The sequence below is a fragment of the Pistacia vera genome, unplaced genomic scaffold, assembly GCF_008641045.1.
Source record: "Pistacia vera cultivar Batoury unplaced genomic scaffold, PisVer_v2 Contig93, whole genome shotgun sequence".
NCBI lineage: Eukaryota > Viridiplantae > Streptophyta > Magnoliopsida > Sapindales > Anacardiaceae > Pistacia > Pistacia vera.
In genome coordinates this window covers 1,954,744-1,968,199 of record NW_022196812.1, presented here as the reverse complement: position 1 = coordinate 1,968,199, position 13,456 = coordinate 1,954,744, and the positions used below count along the sequence as shown (strand labels likewise).

The 13,456-nt window shown below is 35.4% G+C and overlaps 1 protein-coding gene across 1 annotated transcript; it reads left to right on the top strand.

Annotated features, from left to right (window-relative positions):
• Positions 1 to 11,418: 11,418 nt before the first annotated feature.
• On the top strand, positions 11,419 to 12,967 carry LOC116120272 (eukaryotic translation initiation factor 1A). The gene is made up of 2 exons (XM_031406224.1): positions 11,419 to 11,569; positions 12,347 to 12,967. The coding sequence occupies exon 2, from the start codon at positions 12,358 to 12,360 to the stop codon at positions 12,793 to 12,795; it is 438 nt and encodes a 145-aa protein (XP_031262084.1). The 5' UTR covers positions 11,419 to 11,569; positions 12,347 to 12,357; the 3' UTR covers positions 12,796 to 12,967.
• The last annotated feature ends 489 nt before the right edge of the window (positions 12,968 to 13,456 follow it).

Genomic DNA, 13,456 nt, shown 5'->3' with positions numbered 1-13,456 from the left:
TACGGGTACCCTTCGGTTAGGGAAAATTTCACTGGTGCATGTTCGAGGAACTTATATATATAATAAAGCACAAAATAGCCACAATCAGTTTGGTTCCTTTGTTGGGCACCTGGACACACATAACATTCAGTAAGTCAGTGAGCATACGCACAAATGACAACAAAAATCCAAAATGTGACCCCTGTGGGGTGTAACCTACACACATTAGGCACTATGAGAGGTATATCAGCCACTCGGTTAGTCTTTTCCGTCGTTGTTTCAGCAGTAGTGATATCGAGGGCAAACCTGGAACAAGTTGTGGAAATAAAATTAGCCGCATTATTGGCCATAGACTCCAACACAAGTGAAAAATGTGGAGCAGGATCTTGAAAATTGTTTGAAGACCTTACTTTCTTATCAGAGGCTGAAACCTCCTTGGGTTAGTCGACCGAAGTGAGTCCAACAATAACATGCAGCTTATGTTGGGTTCTGATCGCGCTACTTCCCCAAAGTTGCATAAGATCAGCAAACTCCAGTGACCCTTGCATATACAGAAATGTAGAATATTAGCACCCCCATCAATGGAATTGAAAATTACCTTGCATTTATAAAAATCAGCAAACATTAACTAACCATAATACAATGGGAATGAACGCATATTTCGTAGAGAATATGTCCTCTTTTTTAATCCATTTCAGAACCTTCTGCCTATTAGCTCGTACGGAATACAAGAAAAACCACATGGAATCGAGACACTTGAAATCCGATATGTCAACATGTGTAGATCTTGTTCACAGTTTCCTGTCATAATCGAAATTATCAACACTATCAAAAAGTTTTCGATTTAAAAATTACATGGACGCATGTGAGAAGCATACCCCAAGTGTCGGTCAAACAGTTGGCTGGTCAACATTCCATGTTGTCTATTGGTGGCAATGCGGTTGCTTGCCCATCGTGGAAGTTTCTTACCTATATAGCAAATTGACCTCATTATGTTGTGAAGCGTTGTTATGTTCCTTAAAGAACAAATATATGAAACCATATTCCTTACTAGACCTGGCAAAACGGGTGGGTGGGCTGGGTACAGGCCGGGTCAAACGGGTACGGGCCCTTATACGGGTCGATAGATACGGGACCAATATTTTGGACCTGTGCATTACCCTATACGGGTACAGGTGGACCCGCGGGTGGACTCGTTTTTTTTTCTCTCCAGATTTTAGTTTTTACAGTTTCACCCCTAATAGTTTTCAATTATGACAATTACACCCCCAAAATTCCTACATGTTAATTTTTACATTTACACCCCCTAAATCAATACTCTAAATTCAATTCAATTAAGAATATAAACAAATATGAACCAAAATAAACAAATAACCCAAACAAAACAATAAACTATATACAAAAACAAATACCAACCAAAATAAACAAATACAAAATCACTAATACACAATTACACATAAACAAACAAATAAGTCAATAAACTATAATACCATAAAATAAACAAATACATAATCAATATTCATAAAAAACATTTTAGGACAGCAAATGTTCATCCCACCAGGGCATGATGAGTGCTCTGATTCCACAGTCTCGAGATCAGTCAATGGCACATCAAGATCATCATCTGAATCATCTTTCACCTCATCTACAAAACAATGATCAACTACAAATATTAATAAATGTAAATAATAAAAATATAAGAAATATTATGTTAACATGTTACTCAAACTCATATCCATATAGCCAAGTTCGAGTGCATATCAAAGATTTGCATTTTTTGGTCAAAGTGAGCTTCGATATTGTTAAGTACTTTACTACCAATACTAAAAGCGGACTCTGAGGCAACGGATGTTATTGGTATTGCCATGAATCACGAGCCATCCTGGTAAGTATCGGATAACGATCACAATTATTCTTCCAATGATCGAGGATATCCAAATTCTGATATTGACGCGATCAAACTCATCTCTTCCAAATAAAGATCTAACTCGGATTTCTTAGTGGAAATGAAAACACTCTCATAGTTGTCAAAATCCTGCATCATTTAAATAGCTAAGTGTCAAAAGTTAAAATTAAACAATAAACATACTTTATTTATCATAAAAATATAAAAACTAAAAAGTATAGTGATTTACAGAAGAATGATCTACACGCCTACTAGAAGTAGAACTATCGCATGAGAAACAACTAAAGGTGAGGCAGGAACTCTTTACAACATTTAGCCTCATAAGCTTGAAAAGGCTTTTGCAAGTTATTCTTAACGTCTCAACTTCCGTATGGCAGTAGTTGAATAAAACTTTGTTGAAAGCATACTCCACAAACTGAAACTTGAGAGTGGGGTCAAGAATAGTTGCAATCTCAACACAAAACTATAAGAATCCCAATATTTTGAAAAATGGGATCATTTGTTCCGCCATGTCCTAACAACTTCATCCTCACTCCTCTTCTCTTCAATTAAATGCAATTGAATTTGCCACACACATTTCAGGTACAAGTTTGCGTAGGATATTTAGAACCCGAGAATAAAGTCGTAATATCATAAAATGGTCCAAGAACTTGCATATCCTCGCCTATCCTATTCTTCATTTGATGACAAAATTTATAACTAGGATCTATGTGATAAAGCCACAAATACGGGACGAAATATAACGCCGTTTCAAGCATTAAAAATGTCAAATTCCATCTAGTGAACATCCAATCTCAAACCATTGAGCTTTTCACTCCCATTTGTACAACAAGTTCTCCAAACTTGATTCTCTAGCCTCAGTTGCTTTAATATATTTCACACTATCTGACTTATTCAAAGCAACATTAATAGCTTTTAAACCTTCTTGAACAATAAGATCAAATTATGTGCAGAACATCACACATGGAAAAATTCACCTCTACATAACAAAACATTCTGCACACAAAGCTGGTTCCTCAAGATATCCTCCATCCTATCATTAATACTTGCATTATCCAAACTAATTGAGAAAATTTTCTTTTCAATTCCCTACTCTTGCAAGAAATTCATGATATTTTCTGCCAAAACAAACCCTGAGTGTGGAGGAGGAATATGACAAAAGTTCAGTATTTTATTTTGTAACTCCCAATCCTCATCTATATAATGAGCTGTCAAAGAAATATATCCTCAGTTGTACCAAAAGTCCAAACATCAGAAGTTAAGCATATTCTACTTGTAAGCCTCCCTAATTTAAGCTTAGTTTTTTTCTTCATCCTTTCATAAATTTTAGCAATCCGCCTTAGCGGTGTTCCAAGATAAATGCACAAGCTCTTACACACATATGAAAAGACTCTCCTAGTTCCTTGATTCTCCACATATGAATATGGATAGTTATGTTGAATAATTGATAAGGCCATATATTCATGATAAGTCTCTTGACTATCTTTCTACTTTGCAATCGTCATGATCAATCAATAATTGCCCTCATCATGGTTGGCACGTTTTGGACAATTCTGTATATGACACTTCATATTTTTAGTCCCATGTGTGGCACTACCATATGCATAAGGTTTGCTGCATGCCTTACACCTAGTCCTTTCAATGTTATTCTCAACATATATCTCAAAATAATTCCAAACTTCTTATGTTTAAGTTTATTTCTAGAACTAGTTGTAGGAATACTAGAATTAGAAGGAGGTGGCATTACCCTAGAAGCATTGTCCTGCTCTCACGTTACCATATCCGTATCTATAGTTTTGAATCCGACATGTCAATGCTTGAGACTACAAAAAAAAAAAAAAAAAAAAAAAAAAAAAAAAAAAAAAAAAAAAAAATATATATATATATATATATATTATAATAATTATAATATATATATATATATTATATATATATATGTCTCAACACACTCAAAGGATAATACAATAAATAAAGAAACAAACATCAAGAATTTAGTGCTGATATCATACCCATTCAAAGGGAGAAAAACTTTGGGTGTAAAGTTCATTATTAATTTGACCGAGTTAAGCAAATCTATCTTAGTCTTTAAATATCTCTCTTCATTTAATCACTGTACTTATAAACCAATTTTTCTTTTCATTTTTGTTTAATTATGGTTTGATTTCCAGATTTTGCAGGAGAGGGAATGGTAGTTGAAAGTTAGTGTGTTTAATTAATAAACATGTTTCTAATTCAGGATTTTTCACCATATTAACACATTGCTAGATCTTATTATCCTATTGGTTTGTTTAGCTCTACACATTGTTCAAAATATATTAATTGATAATGGATTAACTATATATTAATTGATGATAAATATAATTTCTTCTTTGTATAAAATTGTTCTATTTCTTTTCCACTAGGCATGATTTCTTCTTTGATGTACCTGCTTCTGGATTGCTGCCGAGATTGGCAATTGCATTATTAATTTTTTCATTAATTAATGGAGTATGATTGAATTTTTTAAATTTAACATGCTCATTAAAGCTAAGATATGTTATACTTTAACCAACATAAGGACTTGAATTATCATAATCTTTTCCACTTTCCAATTTCATCATTCCTTCCCTTAAATGGATTGCTACATTCCGATAATCTTTCAGTGAGATTTAACAGGTTGTGTTGGCCCAATCACCATGTGAAACAAGGGAGAAAGAAGAGAAGACTGGTCTTGAAGGTTGGCATGTTCTTTGAAATCATAACACCAGGGGAACCAAACCAAACATGAATAAATATTCATTATACATACATGATACTCCCAATCCCATTTATATTTTATACCCATCTATATATATCATACATGATACATCCCTCGTTCAGGATTTAGATTACAAGGAGAAGTATGCAAAAAGTAGTGTATAAACCATAAACTTCCCTGATCTCTCAGTAGTCAGTACATATTATTTATAAGAAATAAACTTTCTAAAATACCCTTACAAACACTAATGCTCATGATCTCAAAGATGAAAATAAAACTAAAAAGTAATTAAACAAAGCAAACTGCAAAATACCTCTAAATAAGAAATTCCGAAATCTGTAATGAGTTGGAAATTTGTAACTCCTTCAGCTTAGAAAGCCCTGATAAAGGTGGAAAATTAGAGGTTAAATAAATACACAAACATAAAAAATTAGAGATTAAATGAAGCTACTAGAAAAGTTTCTGATTCTCTCAATTCCCTGAACTCTCAGATTTCTTGCAATTTCGTAAATTTCTCTCTGCCCGAACAAACTCAAACAAATTGTATCTAATTTATTCTCACGTTTTCACATTTCCTCCCCAACAACTAAAACCAGATAAAACTGAGTACAATTATAATTTTCTCACTTTTTCACATTTGCTCTCTGTCCAAACAACTCAAACTAGATTAGAACTAAATTAAATTCCAATTTCTCTCACTTCTCACATTTTCTTTCTACCAATTTTCTTGCCCAAACAACTCAAAGAAGATTAAAACCAAGTAAAATTTATTCTTCCACTTTCTCAAATTTTCTCTCCGTAAAATAACTCACATAGATTAAGAATAAATAAAATTCTCATTTTCAGTTTCTTTCCATCCAAACAAGTCAAACAATAAAACTAAAGTAGAAATTATAATTTGCTCACTTTCTCATTTTCTCTCAGTCTAAACAACTCAAATATATATCAAAAGTAAGTACAATTATTGAAAGTATTTCATATCATTAAAAGTTTTTCAAACTGGATTTAGGCCGTTCACTTTTCTTCCTGCTATCTCTTATTAGCCATTCATGCTCATTTGGCTGTTCTTCACTACCTCTCATTTTGTCTCCGTCCAAACAACTCAAACTAGATTAAAACTGAGTCAAATAAATGAAAGTATTTCATATCTTTCAAAGCTGATCATTTAAAAAATTTGTGCAAAGACATCAGACAACATTTTTAAGGAAAAACAATTTTGGAAATATAAAACAAACACACAAAATTAGGGGTTAGGGATTCATTACCAGCCGACGAGGATGAGTAACGACGACTGGCGACTGTGGTACTGCCGAACTAGGAATGGGAATGACTAACGAGTGACGAACTGACGATTAATCGAAGAGGGAGACACCGAGACAGGGAGTTGAACTTTAGGCACGAAGAAGACTGATGATTGATTAGAGATTAAGAAGCAGGAGAGATTTGAGTTACTGAGAGTCTGAGAGATGAGATGCGGCCGCGATCTGAGACTGAGAGATCAGAGATGAGATGAGAGTGAGACTATGAGAGGGAGGCGTGAGTGTGAATGCGTGATAAAAACTTAGGGATTCAAATTCATTAGTGAACTGAATAGTGAATAGTGACCAACAAATATAGGTGCCTGCGGGTTCACCCAAATAACCCGTGATTTATTGGACCAGGTATGGGTACAAGTCACAAAAAAATGGGTTTAATATATTAGACCCGTACCTTATATTTTTTACTCGGGTATGGGCCGACCCGCGGGTCCAGGCCCATTTTGCCAGGTCTATTCCTTACCATCAAATTTGCTTTGCCTACATACCATCCCTATAACGTCTGAATCACCATGGCATCCATGGTCGACACTAGTTGGTTTGGCCCTCTGTACGGGTTCCATTCCACCTAAAAATGCATAATATGTGCAAATTGACTTAAGCAAATACTGATCAGTCCTCCACGAACAATGTAAAAATTTATGAAATCACATTACTGACCTTCATCTTTGTCCTCTCTACACAGTAGTCGTGTGGCATGTGACTGTCCATGGCACCCAATCTCAGCACTTTCCCCTCTCTGCCTTTGTGTAGATGTCATTCCCCCTGAACATGTGTAAAAAATACAGATGACAATCAAATTGAAAAACATGTAAAAAAAGAATAAGGAAGTAAAAAACATTCAGTAAGTCTGTTATACCTTGCACTTAAGATAACTATTACAGCACATGATAATTGGATATCATAATAACAAAAACAACATATATGACAATATGCAACACCATTTCATATTGTGATTACCATTTAATTAACAACATTTACAATCCTTAACGAAAACTAGGGTATTACACAACAAAGATATCCACGGTGGGATATGGTTAAGTGCTAACACAATGCACTAACACACATAATCAAAAAGTACACAACATCCACGGTTTATACAATGCAGATACTACACCATGGTATTTCATAGTAAAAAATACGCCATACCCATGCAACTGACAGACTTCTACTGAGGCTACACATTCATCTAAATAAACACATCAATGCACAAAAAAGTTAAATGCTATCATAAATATATTACTGATCATCAAATACTGGATGATACACATTACTTGTGAGCTGCTTCCTCACAAACTCCCGCCTAAAATGAATCGGTAACGTGAAGAAGAACTCAATTTTGTGAGGTTCCTTGCATATCACCTCCCATGCCTCCAACAGCTCACCAACTGTGAACCCATCCAACTCAGTTATTGCATTGAACAATGAATTCCTCCTATCCTTCTCTTCAGACTCTCTTTTGAAAAACGATGCAATGTCTTTAATTTTTTCGCGGGTTCCTTCAAATGCTTTGCTAAACCTGCCCATTTGATCCATGAAGTCAGAAAAACCTTCATCCCTAACCTTCCTTTTGCCGCTACTGACAGCCTTCCTACTAGGGCCACCTGTGGCTGTCTGACATGTAGAACTAGCCATCTCTTCCTTCACGGGAATAGTGTTTTGGCCCTCCACCTCAAGATCGACATCGACGTCCATATCTGTCTCATTAATCCCCTCCTACTATGTCTCAAAAGCCTCCACCGCATCAGCAAGGGTCTCTGCAACCCCTTCGATTGCTCGATCTCTACCAAACACTATAACTAACGAGTCATAGTGGGGGAATGGTCTGTATCGCAGGCCTTTCGCAGTAGAATGACTCTACACAAAAAATAAAAATACATAAATAAATAAAAAGACAGAGAAATGAAAGTTTTAAAAAAATTAAACATGTAAACAATTTCATCAATAAAAAGCACTTACTTTAACCCATTCATCAAATACATCTTTGGTTGCGGTAACACACTTCTCCCCATCATTCCATCCGAATCCACTGCCATTTTCTATCATCTCATTGATCGCATGGTACTGGCACTTCAGTAACTTATACCTCGAATCAATGTGAGGAATTGCCTTAAGGCCATGTCCAAGAAGCCTCTCCTTCAGCATTTTTTCCAGTTGGGACAGAAACCCAACTTTAAATGTCCCATTATCTGTACCCCATTGATTGCTTTGCTTCAGTATTACAAGACAGTCAACTAGCTGAGCATCTTCATCCTTCGTCCACTGTCTTTTGGTCGTGGTACTGTTGGCTTTACCTTTTCCTTTTCTGTTGATGTTTGGTACATCCAAACTCAAACTCTTTTGGCCATTTTCATTTTTCGGATCTGAGTTGTCCATTCTGTAAAGAAACTTCAGTAGCATATTAGACAAAAACACAGCAAAGTAGCCCTGAATTTTAAATGATTTATACTATAAGAAATGGAACAAAATAATAGAGAAATTGTAAAAGCTGTTGCACTGACAAAATATATGCACGCCACAAAATGAAAGATAATAACTAAACAACTCCAATTTAACATACAACAAAGCATCAACAACTAAAACATAACAGAAGAGAAAAACCAGTGCTACAAGTGTTTACGGTACAGTCACAACAGAAACAAAGTAAACCGATCAAATTGTTTGCAATAGAAGACATCAACACGGACATACACATTCAATAGACAAACCCTAATAACATGACACTACATATTTCGCGAAGACATCCAACTGTTGAACATTTCTTGAGCTAAATTAACTCTCCACGCAATCCACGCGACACTCGTCTCCACATGCCTTATAACTTCATCACTGTCCTCCTCGTAGTCCTAGACATTGCACACTTCACTGACCTCACTCTCGATTGGGTCCGTTGGCAGTTCATTTCTAATGAAGTTATGTAATAGGCAGCATGCCGAAATAATGCGACATTGGGTTCTCACCAGGTAGAAGGATGTTTCTCGCAAAATACCCTATCTTTTCTTTAGTATACCGAAACACCTCTCAATACAATTTCTTGCTTGAGAGTATTTCATGCTGAAATATTCTTGCGGTGTCACTGGTTGACGACCTTGCCTCTACTCATTCAAATGATATCATTGCCCTCTATATGGGGCCAGAAGCCCTTCCCCATTTGTGTATCCAACATCACATAAGTAATAAAACCCTACCATGAAATTAAACATGTTAGAATAAAAAAAAATCATTGACTATATTACAGTATATAGCTGTAGAAAATAGAAATTGATCAAAGATTTATCTTGTGGGACCTTTAACCCATGTCTCCTATTGATGGCATCCCTGAGCACCCTACCATCTGCAGCTGAACCTTCCCACCCCGGGAGGACATAAATAAATTGCATGTCTGGTGTGCAAACACCAAGTACATTCGTTGCAATTTCATTCTTTCAAGTGGGATACCTGGGTTTGTCAACTGAATCCACATGAACCCGTATATATGTTCCATCTAAAGCACCCAAACAATTCTAACAGGACAGCAAAAATAGGGAAACATTAATTTCAGGATAATGTCATAAGCAAACAAATATGAACAACAAAAACCGAATGGGTACAATGTGTACGGTGAACCATTTCCATCTGTCATCAGTTAAATTCTCCAAGATAGGATCTGGTTTTTTTAGCAGAATTCTATGCAGTCTCAACACAGCTTGCAGCACTCTATGGAAATTTCGTGAAACTGTCTCACCAGATCTTTTTGTTTGTCTTTTAAGAACTCTATTCTTCACATGGTGTGCAATTATGTGAAGAAAACTAGCCACCATCTCTTCTACAATTGTATTTCTAGTTGATGCTAACCTGCCAATACTTTTTAGTAAATGACATAACTTGTCAAACGATTTGACATCCATTTTACAATTCTCAAGACACTGTGTATCACTATCAAAAACCATGTTCTGTAAATTGAGTGGCCTAACATTATGTCTATCAATTCACTCAGTCGCATATCTTATAAGATATCTTATAGGATGCCTACCCGTGTAAGTTATAAAACCCCCAGTATTCCTATTCCTATGTAGCATAGCAAGCCTAACAATTAGAAGCATGGCGAACATGCTTTCCATCATGTGCAATTGCAAAAGTAAGATTGTGACCAAACACATCTTCTGCCTTAAAGGTAAACGAGCCATGATTGTTTCACCTATTCCATGTACCAACAAGCATAATATTACTCACAAACACCTATACCATTTCACTTCACAATTCAAAGTACATTAACACCAAAACCCCTACACTAGACAGTCAAGACAAACTGTGGAATGGCAACCACCTAAACCCAAACAACAAAATGTAAAACCCACAGGCTACGAATGCATACAGTTTAGGAAGATACAGCCAGCCATTTCAAACAACACATCACAGAAAAACAACATCCACACAATCACTGCACCACACATGCATACCGCCTTAACAAACCCAAATTCAAACAACACAATTTGAAACAAAACAGGGAAGCATAACCTAGAATTTAAACCAGCGTGCTCCATTCTCTACAGCGACCATATCATATTAAAAACTAGAGACCATCAAACCATGCTCAAACATTGACACTTCAAACCAACATTATCATGCCAACAACAATCCCCTTTTCATTCAAACACAAGATCAATATATTTAGGAGCAGTTCCGTGTATGAATGGACAAAAAAAAATTGACCCTTTTTGTCGAAGTTGTTTGATTACTGAAAATGGCGAATTGAATCACACAAAATACAGTATTACACAACTCACTTAACTCGATTTAAGTGATGGAGATTGACAGAGAAAAATTGCTGCACTTCGGGAATGGAACTGCTCGACGACGAACAAAAATCAATGCATCAGTGTACGATTTAATAAACAGCAACACAAATGTTCGGTGAAAGGAACCAACCTAGTGTGCTTCCCGTCGATTGGAGAAGAAACAGAACCCTAATAGCACCGCTGCTTTTTGTTGTGGAGGAAAAGAAAAAACGATGGTGGATTAGGGTTTAATCCAACTTTTAATATTTATATTGTAGTTTTTTCAAATATCAGGGGCTTTTTTGTCTCTATAAATTGAATATGAAGGGCAGAAAAGTCATCCTAACTCAATGTGGGATACTTGTAATTTAAAGGATATATAAGGGCAAATGTGTCTGGAATGATAAAATATTAAGGGCAAAATAGGGTAAAAATTATGATTACCCTGGTAATCTAACATTAACACCCTCTGGGAAGGTAATCTGATTACCCCCAATATTATCAATAGTAACCACAATTTGTAATAAAATATTACTATAATATTATATTACTTGACAAACAAACTAGAAAATCTTGAAAATTAAACAAAAATTATAGGATTTATCCTATTTTACCCCGAACCAAACGCACCTTTAGAGTTATCGTATTTAAGAAGCAGCCATCTCTGTAGTCTAAAATTGTGATAATAAGAGGAGAGGGAGGGGCTGTTAAGGGAGTGAATTGGGCTGGGCTACGTCGGTGGGCGGCCCATAAGAGTTGAACTTGACCTGATCTTTTGGTACAAAAGCGCTAGGGTTAGCGTAGAAACCTTTCGGAGACAGATTGATTTCAATCGTTGCTACTTTATTTACTCTCCACCTCTTCTTCGCGAAAGGTATCAGATTTTCTCTTTATTTATCCGTTATTCCTTGAACTCTTTTTTTTTTTTTTTTAATCGAATAAATTCCCTTATTTTTCAGTTATTATTGGGATTACGTTGTTTTACGATCTCATTAAGTTTAACAATTTTTAGCTCTGAATTTCGATCTCTCTCTGATTGCCTTTTAACTCGGTATGTTAATTGAAACTGGTATCCTTGATTTTTTTTTTTTTTTTTTTTTAATACTTGTTTGTTTTGTATATTTTGTGATTAGAATAAATATTATTGAATTCTGTGTTTGATCGTATTTTCTTCAATTTAATTAGTAACGTTACTGAATTCATAGATCCCACATTTTTTTTTTTCTGCTAAACTTGTTTGAAACTTTGTTTTACAAATTTTTGGTCCTTCTGAATTTTCCCAAAATATTTAAGTGGATCCAATTTTTTATGCTAAATTTTTAGAAACTTTGTTCTTCAAATTTCCCTTTTTTCATTTTTCCAAATTTATATGAAGCTCACGTTTTGGTGATAAATTTGTTAAACTTTGTTTGACAAATTTCTGGTTCTTTTGAATTTGCCAAAAAATTTATTGAAACTTTAATTCTGATTCTAAATTTGTTCGAAACTTTGCTTTACAAAGTTTTGGTTATATTTATTCTTCCCAAAATCTTGATGAAACTTAATTGCTGATTTGATATGTATATCCGGGTAATAATTGATTTATATGTTTAATTTATTTGCTTATGTTTTGTTTTATTTATTGCAATAACTAACACTGTACTGATAATAGAATCAGAAAACATGCCGAAGAACAAGGGAAAGGGAGGAAAGAACAGGAAGAGGGGAAAGAACGAAGCAGATGATGAGAAGCGTGAGCTTGTGTTCAAGGAAGATGGACAAGAGTATGCCCAAGTTCTTCGCATGCTTGGTAATGGGCGGTGCGAAGCTATGTGCATTGATGGCACCAAACGTCTTTGCCACATCCGTGGTAAGATGCACAAGAAGGTTTGGATTGCAGCTGGTGATATAATACTTGTTGGGCTTCGTGACTATCAAGATGACAAGGCTGATGTCATCCTTAAGTACATGCCTGATGAGGCAAGGCTTCTGAAGGCATATGGTGAGCTTCCAGAGAGCACCCGTCTCAATGAGGGTATTGCTGGTGGTCTTGACGAGGAGGATGAAGGTGCTGGTGATGATTACATTGAGTTTGAAGATGAAGATATTGATAAGATCTAGACTTTATAGAAATTGGCTCTGGTTGGGGTTTATGTTTGATGTTAAAAGATATGCTTGATGTCAATGTACTGGTATTAGAAAGCCAAAAATTATGTGTTTGCACTCTATAAATTTGGATATGCTGAGTTTATTATATTCTGTGTAAGGTATTACCTGCTTATGCTTTTCTTGAGTTCTTTCTTTTCGAAAGCCTACCGTCTGTTATTCATATATTGCATTGGTTCAGGCCTTTTTGCTTTTTGTATTATAAGTTTATGGAGTTAGATACCAGTTTAAAAGCTAGGAGAGGTAGATACCAATTTAAAAACCTAGGAAGGTCCACGGTCTGTTTTTGTTACTTTCTTCTCTATGTATAAACTAAATTGATGAGGATGGGACCATATTTAAAAATCTTAGTCATCGATTTGATATGCTGCCCTAATTTGATTAGGAAGCCACTGCCTAGTACTTGCTTAGTGTTTGTGTGGTTCTTTCCGTTCTCTAGGATCAGTACAACATTGTTTTACCGAGGGAATAGCTTTGGTTGTGTGTGAGCCTATTATTTATTTTGTCCAGCAGTGGCTACATATTGGGCAGCTTCTTGGGATTGCCAAGTGTGGTAAATCTGAATTTTCACGGATCTTTCAAAGACACAAGTTATAGCCGTTGCACTTTTTAATAA